This window comes from Acyrthosiphon pisum, chromosome A1 (assembly GCF_005508785.2).
Source record: "Acyrthosiphon pisum isolate AL4f chromosome A1, pea_aphid_22Mar2018_4r6ur, whole genome shotgun sequence".
In the NCBI taxonomy this organism is placed as follows: Eukaryota; Metazoa; Arthropoda; class Insecta; order Hemiptera; family Aphididae; genus Acyrthosiphon; species Acyrthosiphon pisum.
In genome coordinates, this window is record NC_042494.1 from 93,355,347 (window position 1) to 93,375,961 (window position 20,615).

The following is a 20,615-nucleotide window of genomic DNA, read 5'->3' on the forward strand; positions in this document are numbered from 1 at the left end:
CAGAAAATTCGTATTTTTGCTGTGCACTTATCTCAGATTTGTCAGAAATGTCACTTATACCCCTTGTGTTCTAGCCTCATATACTTTGATGTATTATTTGACATATAATGATATTATATAATTATTGATTGATAATTATTTAATTTTTATTATTACTATTATTTGTAATATTTGATGCATTGATCATTCGAAATATTTTTATTTTTTATTTTATAATCTTTTATATTTTTTATCTTTAAAGAAAATCTTGTAAAAAAACCTCCTAATAATTATATTTACATTATATATTATAGAAACGTTATATTTTATTTCGGGGATTACATTTTTACAAAATTATACATAATATAAAACAAAATACCATTGTTATTTGTTAATGTTTCAAAATTATAATATCAATATAAAAGTAAGTTAAATTGTATTCAATATATATTTTAAACTTTAAACTTAGATTGATTTTTAATTTTTTTTGATATAAGATAAGTATAAATGTTTAATATGTTTTTTTTATTAAATATTAATTATTTTGGTAATTACACTAGCAAAATTTGATCAATCATTTTATTGTGGTTGTGAGTAATATTGTAGTCTTGGGATTTTTATTCCGATTACCACGAATCACAATAATATACTAAAATTTATAATACGCGTTCAAACAAAAATATTACAATTCAAATGAAATAAATTTGGCGGCCCGTGATAAAGTACTCACGCGCGTGTCGTTTATTCCATTTTCGGAACGAGCGATATTTCTACTCCACGACATTGATAAAAAAACGTTTATTTCGTAGAGATATAAACCGCTCTTTAGTTATTACTTATTTTCGTTTTCCACTGTCGAGTGTCGACTCGACTATATTGACTATAGACATTTAGACGTCTGTTACTCTAGTGTTTGAGTGTTTCACGTCTGAACTCTGAAGTGTAAATAACCACATCGCGATAATTTATGTCCTGCAGACCCGCTCAATACTACGACAATGGCCTTTTGGTATTTCGACAAGGATGAGCTGCACCGGACCGCTTCGGCTCAGGATGGCATACCACATGAGAGGGAGTCCCGGTACCGTCAAGAAGGGGCAAGGTTCATCATAGACGCTGGTACGAAGATGGACTTGGGCTACAATACGATGGCCACTGGTGTCGTTTACTTCCATCGTTTTTACATGTATCATTCGTTCAAAACGTTTCCTAGATATGTGAGTACCTAATGTTAGAGTGAATCTACCAACCTTGTAATTTTATTGATATTTCAGCTGTTGAAATAGATTACAATTTTTTTCAAACAAAGATTCTAGATTACATTTATTGCTTGTGGAATGACGATTGTAAATAATACTTGTTTCGACAATATAATCTGTTAAGACACGGTGATCCATGCAATGTAATGCAATCCTCTTTGATGATTATTTATTTACAATTTAAAATTATACCATATTGAAATACATATTTCTATTTTAATCAATTCATGTCCGCAAAATAAAAGACTTGTACTAAGGCCTACATATTGTGCCGTGGTGACAGTGAACTGTGTCCGGCTGTACTTTACCACCTCTGTAGCATTGTGTGGTTATTTTCACTATTATGCTACAATACATCTGTAAACAGTATAATGTTCAGATTAATTGATTAAAAATACAAAAATCAACACATTAAAGTACCTATAAGTGTTTCATGTTTTGTTTAAATTATTTGGAAACACCCATGTGGCATGTACTGCATTGTCGTCCACAGTAACGCTGAAGTATTTTAAATGTGATCGGGCAATTTTAAAACTTTGCGGTCTCAAGATCTTAATTATTTAATATAGAGGTACCTTAATATACATTTATTCATAATCTTAGCTTAAATATACTCATGCTCATAACATATCGTCCGCATTTTTCAATAAAGAGGTCCATGGCGAGGATGGACTTCGTTGCCACTGGATGTCCAAACTGTTTTGTTTGTTTTTAAATTTTTTCCCATTACCTATATTATAAATTTTTTTAGGTTATCACTGTTGCATTTCAATATCAACGTAAATGTTAACTTAACATGATATTTTATGACCGTCAATGAATAAGATCAAACTACATATTTTATTTGTACTAATAATTATTTACGAAATCTTGAGATAATATTATTAATTTAAAGGCAAAATAGCCACTACCGTGTGTCAGTGGCGTCATTTCAGTTTTTATTAGACTAGGGCAACTTTTCATTGCTTTTCCGTATCAAAATTGTTTTCACTCAGATTCTCATAGCATAGTGCAATAGTGGTTAACGGCGGGGGGGGGGGTGGGCGGGGTGGTAAATGTGCCGACTTAAGGTTGATGTAAATACTAGACTGGGGCAAATGCTCCAGTTGCCCCCCATCCCAAATGACGCCACTGCTGTGTGTTGTAATAAATTACTTTATGGCACCTACATTTTGATTTTTCTAATTTAAAACTTGAATTTCTTGTCATCTAGCATAATATTTACATGGTTTGGCATTATATTATAAGAAATTAAAGTATGTGCCATTTTTTATTGAAGCTCACAGCATGCTGTTGCCTTTTTCTTGCGGGTAAAGTTGAAGAAACACCTAAGAAATGTAAAGACATAATAAAGTTGGCTAAAGCAATATTACCCGAGGAAAAATACGAAACCCTTGGATTAGACCCCAAGGTCAGTCTGTTATTTATTTAAATAAATATTGTACTAATTTATTGGTTGTCTATAAAATACTAAAACATTTTAGGAAGAAGTAATGGTGCTCGAACGTATATTGTTGCAAACAATTAAATTTGATCTGCAGGTTGATCATCCATATCAGTTTTTATTAAAGTATGCTAAATGTTTAAAAGGTATGTAATATTTATTATTATTTTCTTAATTTATAGGTTTTATAGGATTTATATTATTTTGATGTTTTATTTAACAGGTGATAAGACTAAACTAACTAAAATGGTTCAAATGGCTTGGACATTTGTAAATGATAGGTAAAAACTATCTATTTGACATTAGGGATGGACTGGACATGGTATACCTATATTTTTAAATATAAAAATATATTCTAATTTGATAGCTAAACAATTTAATGATATTTATAATTGAAATTCTCATAGACCTATTAACTAAAGTTAAGTTTAGTTAATAGGTCTATGGAAATTCTAAATACAATATTTCCACTAAACACTACAATTGAAAATGACAGTCTATCCCTGATCTCCATCAGATAAAATGAAAAATATTTTCTAAAGTAAGTGTTGTATATTGCAGCTTATGTACAACACTTTGTCTTCAGTGGGAACCAGAGATTATTGCAGTTTCATTAATATATTTAGCATGTAAACTGAGTAAATTTGAACTCAACGATTGGCAGGGTCGTACGCCAAATCATTTACGTTGGTGGGATATGTTTGTTCAAGGAATGAATATGGATTTGCTTGAAGGTTAGTTACATAATATCACTAAAAATAAAAGTATATACATAGTTTTGCCATAACTTGAATCAGATTTTCTTAAATTAAATTGTAATTTATTGAGTGTAATGGATTTTAATAGGTATACAGCTAATTGAGAACACTCAATATCTTTGAGTAGGGCAATGCAATTTGAATTCTGTTTTCTATTTGGTTGTTATGACATAAAAATAAAATTTTTGATAGCCTATGAATTTTTTTAACTTAATTAGACTTGCGCATGCGCAATACAACTTTTTTTTCTCCAATGACAACCACCTATTTTAACTAGTAAATTTTTTTTGCCTATTTTTTGTAATGCATTTTGGTAGTTGAACCAACTTTCTAAGTCCAAAATTGACCAAGTTACAGCCAATCAAAATACACGCAATTTTCAGTTTTTTCATTGTAATTCTGAAAATAATTGTTCTAAAATTTTTTAGGATTAACATTTTCATAACTATTAATTTAGACGATATTTAAACGTTTGGTATTATAATTTTCACTTTAATTTGTGAACTATGAATAATCCTAAAAAATGTTAGAAAAATTATTTTCAGAATTACAATGAAAAAAACTGAAAATTGCGCGTATTAAAGGGGTGGCATTTTTAAAAAATCATTACTATGGGGACCGAAAAATTATCAGTTGGTAATGAGAAAAATGTTGTATACAATTTATAATTTTTTTTTTTAGATATTTGTCATCAAGTTCTGGATCTTTATTCAACTCCAGACAAAAATGCACCACCATCACCTCCATGCCAAGAAAAATTTATAGTACCCAAAAAAGTTATACCCCCACAGTCCATTTATCAGAAATTATTGTTGCAAAAAATGGCTGCTAAATACAGTGAGTTTTTGTTCATGTGCTCTTATTGTTTTGTGACTAAAGAAGCTTTTAATGGCATATTTTAGAGCTATAGTTTTTAAGTGTTATTTGTATCATTGTTTTTATTGTAGTGCTTACACCTGAACAAGCGATGCAAGCAGCTATAACGAAAAATGTTAAATTGATTACAACGCCAAATACCTTGCCAGTCAAGCAATTATTACCCATGCCACCAGGAATTAAACAATCAATTTCTAATGTTCCACCAAAACCACAAAATGTTCAAAAACCATTTTTACCGCCACCTCCCACACCACCTAAATTATTATTCTCACAGTCACCCTTAAAACGACCACCCCCACTTCCATCAACAAGACCGCCACTGCCTACAATGCCACCACCGCCACCTCCTCCAACACTTCCACCCCCTCCACCAACACAAAATCAAATGTTGATCCCTCCAGGTGTTACACAATTGCCACCACCACCCATGCAACCACCACCACCAATACCTCCAGCGGGCTTTCCTATGTACCCTTATCCTCCACTTCAAAATACAGGTCAATCGTTTCCGAACTCTATATATTCTCAGCCTCCGAATCTGATATCTTCAGTGCCTGGGCAATATCGCTCACATGAAACGATGGCTTCAATTCAGTTCATGGGCGAATCTGTTCCTCCTCCGAGACAGTCTTATAGTGAAAATTACAATCAAAGAGAAAACATGACTCAGCAATCAACGCAGCCATTCAGTGATTTTGAAACTCAAGATACATATGAAGAAAGCAGACTAAAATACATTGAGAGTCGTGCGTTTAGTCGAGATAGTGCTTTTCCTGGTGGAAGCTATGGAAATGGATCTCAACATTTCGTAGATGGTGGTGGTCCACATTTTAGCAGTGAAAGTGGTCAGCATTATGTCGATAGTGGAAGTCAACTCTTCCATTCAGACCCTGCTTATCTACAGTTTAGAGGAAATCCGCCAAATAAACGTGGTTTTAATACCAGAACTAATCGACCTCCACCTCCACCACCACAATACCAAAACAGACAAGTTCGGCATCATCCATATCAAAGACGATAGTGTTGCTCTTTTATATATGTATATGTACAGTTAAAGGTAATTTAGCACTTATCATAGACAAATATTTTTAAGATTTCAGATGTATTCTGTATGCATGTGCTCTGATTATTAGAACTTAGGTATATTATACCTAATAATATACTCCGTCAACTTTTCTCCCACTATTATAGGATACTTCTGTTTTAGTTAATGACTGAAATGTAAGCGACTTAATTCTACAATTATGAAATATGTAAATAGGTTAAATTTACATTCATTTTTAATACAGTTATAACTGGTGTTTTTAAATTGTTTATATTCTTATATAATTTTTATATACAAGTGTCAAATGGTTACTTACGGGCACAATTAATGAAATTTTTTAATCGTGCTTATGGGTGAGATTTATCTGTATTGATGTAATCACTAGTCTGAAAGTTAGATACTTGCGTTTATTGACCAATGATGTAAATTGTTTTACATAAGTAATAACTGTGTTGATGGTGGCAGAGTATGAATGTGTGCTGTAATAAATCATATTGAAAATATATTGTATTAATATTGTTTGGTACATTGCGTTGTGTTTAGAGAATTAATCTACTGGGTACAATTGTGACGGACCGAACTTTTTTAGGATTCCTTGTTAGACGATTAACGGGATAATCTATTTTATTTAAAAAAAAAAAATTTTATTTTACCAATCAAAATTTAAATCGTGGCCGTTAATTTTTAGTAGGCATACATTTTCGCGTCATGTGCCAATCAAAGTGCTGTAGTCACAGATATAAAACTCAAATAACGATTTTATATCTGTGGCCATAGTACGTACTGGTCGTCTGTGTTCAGACTTCAGACGCGCTGACCGAATTACAACTATATAGGGACAGTCTAGTGTTGCACTTACCACGACTACCGTTGTGGCTGATATATTATCGATACGGTATTCTTTCTATTTGATTTTATTAAACGGTATGATGTTTCTTCGCGCGACTTCCTCTCGTCAATTACGTGTACGGTATACGAAGTGATTGATCGAAGAAAATATGAAACGATTAATGAACAGTATTTGTGTTTTACTGTTCTGCGCATCGGCGGGACACATAGGCACACGATAATTGTCGATTTGAATGCATCTAGCGCGTTTGAACGCCGCTGCCGCGGGAAAGGGACCCACGGATGTCATCGAAGATTTTGCCGTTCAGTTGGTCACACCTCTTAAACTTGACTACTGATAATGGCGATAATATCGCCCGGCGCCCGCGGCTTCCATTAATCGTTATCTGATCAGTGAAATATCAAATATGTAATGAAATATTCATTATTCAATATTGTATTATATTTCTAATTTCCAATATTACTCAAATCCTGTCCCCTGATTTCGTAGGTTTATACATTTGTTTGAAGTTTTATCTGATTTTCTCGTCTCATTTTGTCGATAAAAAGTCGCTCAGCGAATCAAAGGAAGACTTGAAAATGTCGGCTAGCGAGAGTACGACCGGTGGTGTGTTTCTGGTCTCAGTCGTCGGTCAGATCGAGAAAGCTCACTTTCCGAGCTATGACAACATGTATTGCAAGTACACTTTCGTCTATGGACCCGATTGGGAAATCGTCACCGTAAGTGTCTCTCATACTTACCATTTCGGAGGCGGAATTTTTCGCCCCAATTGTATTTTGTGTCTTACCTGTGTGTTTTGCCATAAAATAGGGCATCGAAGAAGGCATATCGCAAATCGCTCAAAAGAGCCAAGACGAAAGGCAACAGGTTGTATGGAATTTCCCGTTAGACATTTCTTTCAAGAGTACCAATCCTCACGGGTGTACGTGTTTTGAACATAGTGGCTCCAAAATTATTCTCTTTCTTACCCCTTTGCGGGCACCGTTAACCACTAAACGTTTCAATGTGATTTACAACAGCACCTTGCAAACTGCACTGGATTCAAATCCGATTATTTAGAATTTAACTCTGAAGTCATATATGCAAACACCATCGTTACCATCACTTGGCACATATAACCTAGTATGAACTTTTATTTTCTGTGTAGTATATTGAAATAGTTTATTTATAGCATTTACTCAAAATGATAATGTATGTTAAAACAATTGATTTGAGTATATGCTTTAGGATCAGTTATGAGCAAAATACACAACACATTTACTTAAATGTATTTTACTTTTTTGGATTCATCAAAATTATGATTTAACTATTTTTATTTGATTTAAATAATGACTTAATTTCCACATTTTTCACATTTTTAGGGCCACAACTAATCATTAGTGTTTATGGATTGGACACTTTTGGGAACGATGTTGTAAGAGGCTATGGAGTATGTCACCTCCCAGTGGTTAATGGACAATCTTCTGAAGAGTAAGTATTTGATTTGTTAGTTTGTTACAAGTAGAATTGATTGCCTAATAGTATACTATATTAAGAGGACGCAACAACCATATGTGTTGTCTCCGTCTTAAAAATGAGTAAAATACCCAATTTACGCTCAGAAATTCAAGTTTTATGCCGTAGCTTATAAATTAGAGTGAATATATGAAACTTGATGGTAAGAACATTATCTGTGTTTTGTTGGAAGTTTTTTATGGTAATTCAGTTTTTAAGTGAGTTATGCGTGTATAATAAATGTAAATTTAAAATGCTCATAAGTCACTTGAAAATTGAATTATCGTAAAAAACTTCCAACAAAACACAGATAATATTTTTACTATCCAGTTTCATAAAAGGTCAATTTGCTCTAATTCATAAGGTAACGGAATAAAACATGAATTTCTGATCGTAAATTTGGTATGTTACGCGTTTGTAAGACGGAGACAACATGTGCGGGTGTGGCGTCCTCTTAATTATACTAGTAGATGTCAGCATTGTATTATTCAAACATTTTTAATTGAAAGAATAATTTTAATTTATAGGATGATTATGTTTGTACCAGAATCAAGTTCGACATTACAAAAGCTGACATCATGGTTGACTGGTAAAAGACCAGAATACGTAGACGCACGGTTATTAGCCAGAGGCGATGGCAGAGAAGGTATAAAATATATATTGAATTTTAAAATTATCACTGGAGTTTTCACCAATCCGTTTCTTTCATAAATATCAATTTTTTCTTTCTTAGTAACTTGCTATAACTTACCGCTTACTGAAACAATTTTGAACTTGTTAATATTTATTTTTAGTGACGAGAGTCAGAAGTCAAGGATGTGTTTGGATAAAATTTAATGTTGTGTTCAAAGACTTTCATCAGTATGGCTTTGAAAACGATAATAACAGTTAAATATCAGTTTCTATCGATGATGGTCTGTGAAATAAAGTCCTTAAAACAATATTTAGTAAAAAAAAAGTCCCAGTCATAGGAAAAAAGTGTTACATATATTTTCAACTTGCTCACGGTATAAACAATGTGACTGAATGGTGGAAAAATCAGTTAGAAAAGCTGTTAAAATAATCATTTATTGAAACTTAGATAGAAAATATAAATGGACACTTATGTGGAAAAGGCAAAATTGTTTTTAGATGATGTAAGAAATTCAAGTAACTAAAGAATCTTAGACAAACTTATACTATAACAGTGGTTCTTAACGGGGGCGGTACCGCCCCCTTGGGGGCATTTCAGTCTCTCCGGGGGGTGATAGTTTTGAAAGGGGCGTTGAGGGGGCGGTGAGTGTGTTTTTCTGACAAAATTAACAGATTTAATTTTAACTAGTTTTCACTTTAATTAATAATTTTATAATATACTGATGAATAAATAAATATATAGGTATGTTTATATATTATATATATATATTTATAAGAAGAAAATTTGATTTTGCATGAAGGGGGCGTTATCAATTAGTTATTACGATAAAGGGGGCACTGAACTAAAAAAGGTTAAGAACCACTGTACTATAAAAAAAAAAAAAAAAATGCCAAAAAAATTCATAGACAAAAATACCAACAGACAAAATCAGTTTTTTAGAACTGCTATATTGAACAACAAAATAAAAATACTTTTTTCTTATTCTGGGACTTTTTTCCTATATTTATTGAATAATGTCAGTAGGAAAAATTATAAAAACACTGCCAAAACTTTAGAAATTATTTTATTTTGTATTGTATTTTTATATTATATCAAACAATTTGTATTGAAATTATTTTATTTTATGCCATATTATGTCATCACACACACACACTTATCATTTATATTTGTACGTACAATACAATACGCTCATAAATATTGGAGATTAATAATGTATTAAATAGTGATTTTTTTTTCAGTGATTACATTAATTAATTTTTTTTCATAGTTTATAATAAAAAATTGTTCACACATTGTTATAAGTACAAAAGTAATGATTTCATTATCGGTAGGTAATAGTTATTTCATAAGTTATAAAAATGAATCAATAATTTATCTTAATAATAATCATAATAATAATAATAATAATAATAATTAAAAATTGCTGTATATAAAAAGAATAAATAAATGTCGACAAAAATTACTTTTTTCCAATTCATTTGTATGACTTATTTAAAGTCGGAAATTCAGGAATATAATTCCTTAACAATCTAAAATAGTAGTATTCCTTATTACTAAACTGTTTAATGTCTGGTGTTTCATAAATGCGGTTCATATGACTCGACCCTGCAGTTGACAGGTACATATGTATCTAATGTAATGGTTTGTTTATAATATTGTTATTTAAAATTTAAAAACCGCATCTACAAAATTTACAATTACGTTACCATATCGACTTACTATTAAGTATATATAATAATTAAAACATTAGGTGTTAAACTAGTTTAAAATATTAAGGAACAGGTAGTTTGGTATACAGTTGTGTACTTGTGTATTTGAAAAAAAAATATATTGGTCCCTAAAAGGAATAATAATATTGTACTTACATGTAACCAAGTTCAAGTACACATATACTATCAAAGCAGTAGGTAATTACTGTTTCGATGTTTTAGTTAAGAGCTTGGTTTCCTTTAACAAAATGTACAAATAACTTATTTACATAAAAAAAAAAGGGAGACAAATTGACTGTTTTTCGTAGCCTACATTAAAAATGAAAAAAAAAAATATGTACAAACGGTATTGATAATGTTAATATTTTGTTTTTTTTTTTTTTTTTGGTAAACTGACTCGTTCAAGTAAAGCCCAGACACAAAACACCCCAATAAATATTACTATATTTTGAAATTCCGCGTCGACCCATCCCTTATCCCACATCATAATGCACACCCCATCCCTAGACCTACTACCGACCCCCCCTCAAACTATGATGATAATCGTATCAGTACTGGTTTAATTGGACTGTTGGGTGAGCAGGTTTAGCAGCTCTTCCTGGTCCATGTGTATCAGCGATTCCATGTCAATTCCCAGCTCGGTCGACAGGCTCGGTATATTCACACCAAACGACTGCAGCAGCTCGATGAAGTCCACCTCTTCGCCTGCACACAAAACACAATTGCAACAGTTTGATTAGATTGATTAAATGTCGAACGAACGCTAAGATGGAAGACGTTCGTTAGCTTATGTCCAGTGTTAGGCATTATCTATATAGATAAAATTATCTAGATACATTTTTCATATATTTTATCTCATCTAGATAACTTTTAAATGATTTATCTATTAAATCTTTTCTAGATTATATAAACGGTCTTTTTTTTAGGTCTTAATTTATCTAGATAATTATTTAGGTACTCTATAGTTTATTTTTTTTTTATACAATATTAATTCACACAATTTCACTGCATTGTAATAATATGATCCGTAGATCTACAAAAAGTTAATATTGAGAAAATATAACACAATATAGAGAAAAAAATATTTCTTATCAACAATATTCTTTCCGATAAAAATTAGAAACCAAAAACTATTATTATGGCATACAATTACTGATGACAAAATTCTAAAGAAAAAAGTTTTTTACTAAAATACTATATCTCTATTCAATCGTAATGTGGGCTTGAAAGGGTTAAACAATTTTTTTTTATGTAACCAAATGTATCAATCTGTTGATTGTAACATAAAATAAATGAAATATCAATGTAAATTTATTATATTTTTTTTTTATAATCAGCTATTAGCTAAAGTTTTTTTTTCTATAAATTATCTAAGTATTATCTATATAATTTTTTCTTGAAATTATCTATAATCTAGATAATTTTATTTGAATTAATCTATTATCTCATCTAGATGATTATATTTAAAAAGTAGGTCAGCGCATTTCGGTGGTCGATGTTTGTCCATCGTCCCTTCGGGCCTCGGACAGGATAGTGTAATTTTACTATATTCGATTTGAATGCAATGATTGCATTCGATAAAAAACGATTATGAGCGGACGAGTGATGACAGGCACATTATTGTAAAACCAATACATTAATCGCTCTGCTTATCTGCTCATAATCCAAAATCAAAGTCCAAATTGTCCAATATCGCCCTGTTGAAAATCATCCTTTTTCTAACGAAAAAAAAACTGAATAAAATCAGACCAGCCTACGATGCGTGAGAGTTTTTCCAGTAAAGCGTGTTTTGAGCAAAAAATCACTCTTTTTATTTTTGGTTGGCAGTGCTGTTAACTTGGATCGCGTGCGTGATAGCAGTCATTGATGACGAACCAAATGCCACGAGCGGCGGAAACGAAATTGCACATTGCCTAAATATTGCCCCACGAGCAGGTCCCTTAAGTTTTGGTTTTTAGTTTTCTATACTTGACGCCTTATAAAAGTTAACCCACCTGGTTAGGTTAAATCGTAGTGCCTAATATAGTTACAACTTATATTTATTTTATTTTACGTCAGATTAATTTAACGGTCTTACCAGTTGCTGGATTTTGAAGCTTTGGACACGAGTTGTTGCACTGCGGCCAAGTGCAGCTCTGAATATGCTGGTGTCTGCAGCTCCCGTGATTTTTGTGGTGGCGTCTGCGTTTCTTATGAATCAATGCTGTATAACATAATATTATTATAGTGTTAGTTTCGGCATAATCGACGTCGATACATTACATGCGTAGATATTAGTTAAAAAAATATTCCTTTACAATTTCAGGGGGAGGGGGCTAACATTATTAACATCAATATGAGCGGGGGGGCTTCGATCCTACAAAACTAAAAAAAGAGGGGGCTTGACGGACTTTTTTATTTCCCCACAACTTTATCACGCGTGTAGCGTTCGATTTAAAAAACGAAATTGTGTATAAGTAGGTATAATAGCCTCGCAGAAGTTCACGTGGTCACTGATAATAATTAGGATTAGGAATAAAATAATATATTAAATATTATAATAATAAAATATGATATGTACCTCCAGATCGATGATCGTTGCGATGCATCTTATTCTGTTTCCTCTTGGTCGCGTTATCGGTCACCGTCTGCCTGTCGACTTTCGTCAATCTCTTATTATGGCCTCCTCCCGCACCGTGATTGCCGTTGCTGTTGCCGTTCGCCCGGCCAGGTCTAGACTGACTAGACTTGTTGCTGTTGTTATTATAATTATTGTTGTTTCCGTTTCCGTTGCCGTTCATCTTTGCGAATCTCGTCTCGGTCTGCCAGCAGTGCAATGCCGTAGGGAGGGACACCGAGTCGATCTTGATGTTCTTCCAGTCTTTCTTCGTGAGCACCGTATGTGAAACGCAAGACGGGGCGAACACCGACCTGCGCACACGAGCACAACAGTAATTAGTAAACACGTACTTATATATAACACGCGTAATAATATTATGTATATTTGAATTGCGGTCAAAGCCACAACACCCGGAAGTCTGGCTCGTTTTGGATCGACCTCGACGTCTGTGCGACGTGTATACGCTGCTACGGGCAGTAGGTATGAACATATAGATTAAATATACTGCATTACAGTGGCGTGTTGATAGTGATTTTGAAGGGCAGTTGCCCGATAGTTTTAAAGGGGTGGGCGAGTGGGTGAGTACAGGATTTAGTGAGAAATTGTAATACAAGATTAACTTCATCTGAAGATGATAATATTTAATTTTAATAAGTATTATATTAAGTAGTCAAAGGGTGGTACCTTACCAGGCAGGTCGTTCAAATAATAAATTACTCGATAAATATTTCGCTTTGTCACGCCACTGATACAGTATATTATGTTGTAGGTATTAAATATGTATATATATGTATCCATGATATAAGTATATGTATGTGTAAGTAGAGGACACTTACGTGACATTTAGTAATGATTTTCGCAGCCTTTCGCCCATCTTGTGTATGTAGTCCCATTGCTGTTTGGTCACCGGCGTGCCGACGTCATTTTTCAGCTGGAACTCGTCGTACAACCATTGAAACACGAACAACGGGACTGCAAAAATAAACCAAATGATTTTTTTCGTCAATTATTATTCATAATTTATTTATTTATTGTTTTAAAATACCAAAGGGGAAAAAGAACAGTGACAAATACAAAAATATATATTTGTATAGTATAAAATAGTTTAAAGCTTTTCCACAATAAACTCACATAATGCAATATTGTTCGTTATACCTACATAGTAAATAGCTAATTTAAGTTTGGTTATTCAATATACAATTTTTTTTAAATTTATTTCATGAATTGAAGAAATAAAAATCAAAATTTGGTACAGTGTGACATATTCATTTAAAAGGCGGTACTCCGGACTGAACTTGACAATATTAATAGAGCAGTTTCTAACTAAAAAGGTACCAAGATTTCTTGAGGTAAAGGCTAGTACCGTTATTGATTATTTTTTGCACGAAAGCCACGTCATTGATAACGGCCAGGAAGCCAAAGGTGCAAGACAAGGTGCTGAATCCATATGCAATGAGCCAATGAGCCAAGGAGGCATCTAAACGCCCAAGTTTATTTGCCATAGTTACTCTTAATTAATTTATTGTGATTTTCAATCATCAATGATGAGCGTACTGCGTATATGGCGTCAAGGCACCTTCGATCTGATCAAATGCTCGGATTGAAAGAAAAAAATGGTAAAGTGACGCAAAATACGTAAGTACTAAAATGTTGAACTGAAGTACAAAAGGCGCAAGTATGATCCATATAATATGTACCTAACTGTTGGACCAATTTTAGTTTTATTAAAGATTCGTAGAAATAGTTTTATAAAAAAGTTGGTATCCCGCAGGCCACAACGGTTTATTAGTTAGGTAATGGGATCTGCACACAATAGGTAGCTACACATAAGTGTATATTACTTAGCGTTGAAATCTCTGCACAGCGAGAATGCAAGATACAGCGTATCAGACGAGACCTGCAGTATATTATGGCTGTACCTATCTTGCAGTTTATGTTGTAATATTATTATGTATTATAAAATTTATAATTATAAAGTAGGTACCTGACAATGTAGGATAAATCTTGTAACCGATAAAACACTTGGAAGGCTCGTTGATGTAGAGGTTCCGACACCTGGATGGTATCTGACTGTGCCAATAAGGGATGCCCTTTTTCACGGCTTCGACCGGCGACGCCGACGAACCCCCTTCGTCCTCGATATCGTACGGCTGTTGGTCCACGAACCAACCGGAGTCCGTGATACCGTGGACCGACATACCGCTGTACTGTCTCAACATCTTTTGAATGGGATCCAGATTCAACATGACTCCAACACCCCCAGCACTAAAACAAAAACAATATAATTTGTTATTTATACATTGCGGACAAGAGTATCTGTGTTTTTTTTTTGTTGATAAAATATATTGATAAGTAATTTCTATTATCTACTATGTAATCATACTAGGTATATAGGTAGTTTCACCATACTTAGTATAGTGACCACTGACCATCGCAGTTTTAATGAACAACACTTAATATTGTACCTTATATTATATATATATGAGATATAGGTAGGTACGCTAAGTCCGTAGCATATTTAAGATGTTTTAATAGGGAGGGGACAGAATATTAACTATAATAGTAATAAAAATAAAAATATTATTTTATTTTATACCTACAATTATTGAAATGCATATAATAAATTACACTTGAGGGGGGGGGGGGTAGATCAATTACCATACTTAACTACTTATGTTACTACCTATATTATAATGTTTTTTCGAGTCCAAACGAATTTTATGTAATCTCGAAATCATAACATTCTGTCATGTTTATATATTATAGTACCTCTATAGTTACGGCAATATTATTCATAGTAATTATAATGGTATAAAAACATACTTATATAAATGTGGGTATAATAAAAAATTGTTATTAGAAAATAATTTACAAATAAAATAGTTAAAATTATATGTTTTCCTTGTGAAATACAACTTTAAAATAACGTGTTGTTAAAGTTGTGCTGATTTATAGACAATTTATAGATAATATAAAATAAATTATAATATAATATAATAATATAATACCTGCTTCCAGAGAGTATGAGAGCGTTGGCATTGGCCAAACCTATAGTTAATAGCTCTCTGATGACTTGCTTAATCACTATGGAGCCCATAAAAGTGAATTTAGACCCGTGTTGTGGTTCTGCTCTCCGACCCGTCCATATATCACTAGTACAATACGGTACGAAACTGAAATATAAAAATAAATTACATAGCGAAATTAGTTTACTATTGAAATATATTACAAATTACTTTCGTATGAATATGGAAAATGACTAAACAATTTGTCATGTTATATAATATAAGATCACTTTCCAATACCCCTCCCCCCCTTGGTAAAATATGTTATATATTGTGTGCAGGCGTGCAGCTGAAACTTTCAAGTATGGACCAATTGTATTATCTCCATTTTTCCTCCCTTAAATCATCCTATAGATTTTTAAATTATTTAAAGTTTATAAACAAAAATTGTAGTCAAATAAATAGATGATTGATGTCCGTGTGCATTTAGTCAGTCAACCATATATTTTATTAATATTTTTATATTGTTTATTAAATAGGTTTTTCTACACAGACACATAAATATTATATAATGACTATCATGACCAGCCAAAGTAAGTACTCACACGTGATTAGCCTGCCACCAGTAAGGATTTTCAGCCGCATTATTGGACAATATTCCTCCGCCTGGAAAGCAATTAAATAATTTTCTTTTGTAGTAAAGTTTCAATGAAATTCTTTGTAATCGCGTGGATATAATATTACCTGTTCGAGTTTCGGGCCATTCTTTTGATGACATGAGGTATTCGGCTCGCGACCAACGTTCGTCACAACTTGCTTTGTCGTAACAACACCAACCCTCTGAAACAAAGGAAAAATATTCATATACATATAGGTACAATACAACGCGATTACTAAGATTATTTTGATTTGAATGCATTTTAACTGTTTTATTAATCATTTAATATTATATGCTTATTACCTTCGAGAAACACTATCCATGTCTTACTAGAGTTTGAATGACGCACGTAAAACCTATGGAGACACAAAATTATTAACTTGTAATTCTATATATAGATATTTATTTATGTGCTGGCCTATTCGTACGAGTAAGCAACTTTCAAAACGTCGTTTGAAATACAGAGTTTATTACTATAGGTAGTGACGTAAAAACTAATCCTTAATACCAGCAAATTCATTAAAACTTAAAATACCTATAATATTATTTACTGAAATTTAAGCATACAAATTAAGCGTATTATAAAGTTGCTATTTATAATAGGTAATGAAGTTGTTATGGATCATACAAAAAAATAATATATTATATTGATTTATAAATAGGTATATAATATTATTATGTATGCAATATGTATACAATTATAGTGCATGCATGTACAATATTATGTATAAAATAGTGAATTGAAATGTAGAATAAAGGATTTATGATAATTATTTATTAATATTTTACTTAAAAAATATACACTTCAATATTAATTTGAGTCTAATAATTTGATATAAAAAAAAGGCAACACTCAAGCACAGGGTGATAGTAATAAACGAATCAAAATTACCTAACCTGACAACCTGTAGACTGATTATTCCTTATTTGTGATTTGTAGAAAAGCCTGACATCTAAGCCTCAATCTATATTATTGTTAAGGTTAAACTGTAAGTCAACCTTATTTCATATTATTTACCTACCATGATAATAATTAAATACAAATTAATAATAGCCCATATATTTTTATTATACGCAATAATGAATATAATTACGATTAAAATATTTTATTATTTCATATTTGTATCAAAATATTCAACTTATCAATGATAATAGGTATAAAAACCTACTTATATTCAATGTTAAGATCTTGAATACCTAGTCAAATTACAGAAATATTCATTGTATATATGTAGATGTTTTTGGATCATTAAATACAAATATGCAAATAGTATCAACACTTCGGGGCCCTAATTAGAAATTGACCATAATTATTGACAAATTATTAGTTATTGCCCTTACCTATACCAATAACAGTTGTAAAATAATTACGTATGTATTAAATGTATTACACATTATATTATATTACTATTATTAAGCCTGTTATTATCATTATAACACCTATATAGAATGCGTCTTAGTATATTTACCCTGCCGGAGATCCGTCGTTGCATGTCACGTCTGGCGATAGCATGTATTTTATCAAATACTTTTGTTCTGCACTCCGAGTTTCCACATAATTACTGGTGTCCTATATGCATAAGACACACATCGGTAAGACGAAAAGTCGCATTAATTACATGTCGATTCTATGATGATAATATACAGCTTTGGCTCAGAAATTCGTACCTGTACAATTCGCTCGGCGGACACTCGGTACGTCAACGACAAGTCATTTTGGGCGCCGGTCGGTTCACAGGTTAGGAAAACTCCTGACAAAAAGAGTAATATCTGAAAACAAAAAACACGTATAAAACGTTAAAAACGAATAATAATTACGATAATCCCGCACAGGATGGCAAAGATTCTACTTCAATGAGAGACGGCGTGATTTACCGACAAAACGTAAAAAGATATCATGATTAATGTATGTAGTATTCGTCTCCCGGGTTAGATGAAAACCGTAACAAACGGTTTAGTAGGTAGGTACCTATCTTACAATATATTATATTATAGATAACCTACGTATATAATATATAAATTAATATATTATACAAATATCTACAAGACGATCAACGGTGTTGTAGTGTGCGGTATAATACCTACGTGTTCGCGTGATTTGTTTATCGTAAATTATTTTTTTTTCATACCCGACCGTCGACGACGACGACGACGAGCGGTTTTGTCGTGTACACCGACACGACACTGCTGCTGCAGCATGTGCGCGCAACGACGACGACGACCAGAGGGGTAAACGATTCGTGCGGAATGCAAAGAATATGGGTACCTCTATATATATGTGAAAAAAAACAGCCAACGGACACAAACGGAACGGTCGAGTGTATCGGAAAAATTCGATTTATTTTTTGTCTTTCTTTTCGCGATGCTGCGCGTATTTACCATTGTACCGCGGTCATTGCGCGGCAGGCGCCGGTCATACGACACGAATACCACCACCGCGGTATACGCGCAGCGCGGCGTGCCGTCCAGTCGCGGTATACTGCGGACGAACCATTGCCGCGCGGTTAGGTTACATATACCCGATCAGCTCACTGGGCCGTTCGTATTCGGGGTATTTTAGTCTATACCTGCTGCTGCAGCTGAATCGCGAACGAAACGAATAATATAATATTATTATTATTATACTTAGGCGGGCAATATAGGGATTCGCGGTTGAACAAATCTGGCAGGTCGGTATAAATAAGAACGTAAATCCGGAATATCGTATACCCACGAGACGGGAATTTTTTTCAACAATCCTCCGCGGCTGGCACGCATTGCAACAAGTATTACGCACGATAAATCCTACTTAAAATGTGATTTATTACAATATTATTATCGTGTCGTACGCGCGTGCTATATTACACGAATGCGTTTGCGGTGTCGGCAGCGACGGCGTGAGTATAATAATATTATTATTATGTACATATTGTTGTGTTGTCGTGGCGGCGTGACCCCGCGCGGGCGGCAAGACATCAGAGAAAAACGCCGCGACCTCCGCGGGTCCGTGACGCGCCGCCGCCGTTAATTACACTCCTAAACGAATCTTCGTCGCAGCGCGCGCGCTTGTTCTCGACGCGGGTTCTGCATGTACTGCGATTTATGTACGCGCGCGCGCGACACGATTCTTTGCAGTGGCGCCCCAGTGGCTCTCGAACATGCCGCGCGATATTGTCATAATTTATATGGCTGTATATGCAGGCGCGATGTGTGAATGTCCCGAAACGGATCACTAGCCATGACACGTGGATCCCGAGAGGATCGGAATAAGGGCGCGAAGTGGGGCTTTTGAACTCGGCGCGTTCTCTACTTCGTTGCTCCGGATTCCGATCGCACGCCGGTTTGGTAAATAGTAATTATCATAATAATAATATGTAAGTTGTCGAACGAGCTTCTACGTATGTGTTATTGTCAAATAATAACGTCCGAGTTGATTGCAATAAAAGTAAAATAGTAGGTACCGGTAATAATATTATACCGGTAAGAATTTTAAACACGTTCATGAACTTTGTAAACAACTACGCGTTGTAAATCGTACGTTTTATATCAATCAAGTAACTACTAACTAACCTTCGGACGTATATAGGCGGCCTTCACCCTTGCAATTCCGAATTCGAGTTTATATCAGTCACAAGGTATATAGGCCGCCACAATTAGTATAATATATTTATACGTACTATGATCGATCTTGACGGCAAAAATAATGGTAAGTTCGGGGGACGGGGAAGTCGTGAGAGTCGCGAAATTATAACAAACAGTACCTAATTGATTTAATATCGATTTCGACGAAATACCTTCAGTACCTACCTATAGATTCATCGATCCCGGGAGCATAAAACGTTTTGTCAGCATGATAACGGCATTTGTAAATCGATCGGTTTGACTATACGTCCTTAGATACCGGTCGCTCCAGAGCATCCCCTAGAAACGGCTACAAGGGTGGGGGGAGGAAGGGAGTGCAAATTGTTTTCGTAGGTACACGCGAGTATATACAACTCCGCATTGCGAGCGTTATTCCAATTCAATATGCAATAACAAAAACTGCTCGCGCGTGCGCACATGCAGCACTCGTCTTGTTTTGCGGCAAACGAATTTCGTGTTTCTTTTTCTCTCCCCACCCCCCCCCCACCCCCCCGTCCGCTTTGGAATTTGTCGTCCTCGTTTCCCGTTACCGACGGTCGCGCGATTGCACGCGCGTAATTTGTCCGCCGGCGGCAGTGGCGGCGGCGGCGGCGATATACGAGTGAAAAACCTGCTCGCACAACATAATAATATAATAAACGCGCGCGCAATGTCACCGAATAAATCTCTGTCGGTGATCAT

General features: G+C 33.8%; 3 protein-coding genes across 3 annotated transcripts in view; 2 read left to right on the forward strand and 1 right to left on the reverse strand.

The window, feature by feature from the left end:
- Positions 1 to 799: 799 nt before the first annotated feature.
- Positions 800 to 5,878, forward strand: LOC100574914 (cyclin-K). The gene is made up of 7 exons (XM_003244241.4): positions 800 to 1,196; positions 2,518 to 2,649; positions 2,723 to 2,828; positions 2,906 to 2,963; positions 3,244 to 3,416; positions 4,122 to 4,277; positions 4,388 to 5,878. The coding sequence occupies exons 1-7, from the start codon at positions 978 to 980 to the stop codon at positions 5,338 to 5,340; spliced, it is 1,797 nt and encodes a 598-aa protein (XP_003244289.2). The 5' UTR covers positions 800 to 977; the 3' UTR covers positions 5,341 to 5,878.
- A 742-nt stretch (positions 5,879 to 6,620) lies between these two features.
- On the forward strand, positions 6,621 to 9,228 carry B9d1 (B9 protein domain 1). Its single transcript, NM_001204939.1, has 5 exons — positions 6,621 to 6,933; positions 7,025 to 7,136; positions 7,576 to 7,684; positions 8,236 to 8,354; positions 8,503 to 9,228. The coding sequence occupies exons 1-5, from the start codon at positions 6,793 to 6,795 to the stop codon at positions 8,598 to 8,600; spliced, it is 579 nt and encodes a 192-aa protein (NP_001191868.1). The 5' UTR covers positions 6,621 to 6,792; the 3' UTR covers positions 8,601 to 9,228.
- A 163-nt stretch (positions 9,229 to 9,391) lies between these two features.
- LOC100165630 (palmitoleoyl-protein carboxylesterase NOTUM) overlaps positions 9,392 to 20,615 on the reverse strand; it is a 33,411-nt gene continuing 22,187 nt past the window's right edge. Inside the window, exons 2-12 of the mRNA XM_001952622.5 lie at positions 17,982 to 18,083; positions 17,783 to 17,883; positions 16,617 to 16,669; positions 16,400 to 16,495; positions 16,261 to 16,321; positions 15,659 to 15,823; positions 14,635 to 14,915; positions 13,487 to 13,622; positions 12,612 to 12,961; positions 12,129 to 12,254; positions 9,392 to 10,756 (exon numbers count right to left, since the gene is read on the reverse strand). Of these exons, the coding sequence (XP_001952657.2) occupies positions 10,611 to 10,756; positions 12,129 to 12,254; positions 12,612 to 12,961; positions 13,487 to 13,622; positions 14,635 to 14,915; positions 15,659 to 15,823; positions 16,261 to 16,321; positions 16,400 to 16,495; positions 16,617 to 16,669; positions 17,783 to 17,883; positions 17,982 to 18,083 (1,617 nt within the window). The 3' untranslated portion in view covers positions 9,392 to 10,610. The remainder of the gene's footprint in view (positions 10,757 to 12,128; positions 12,255 to 12,611; positions 12,962 to 13,486; positions 13,623 to 14,634; positions 14,916 to 15,658; positions 15,824 to 16,260; positions 16,322 to 16,399; positions 16,496 to 16,616; positions 16,670 to 17,782; positions 17,884 to 17,981; positions 18,084 to 20,615) is intronic.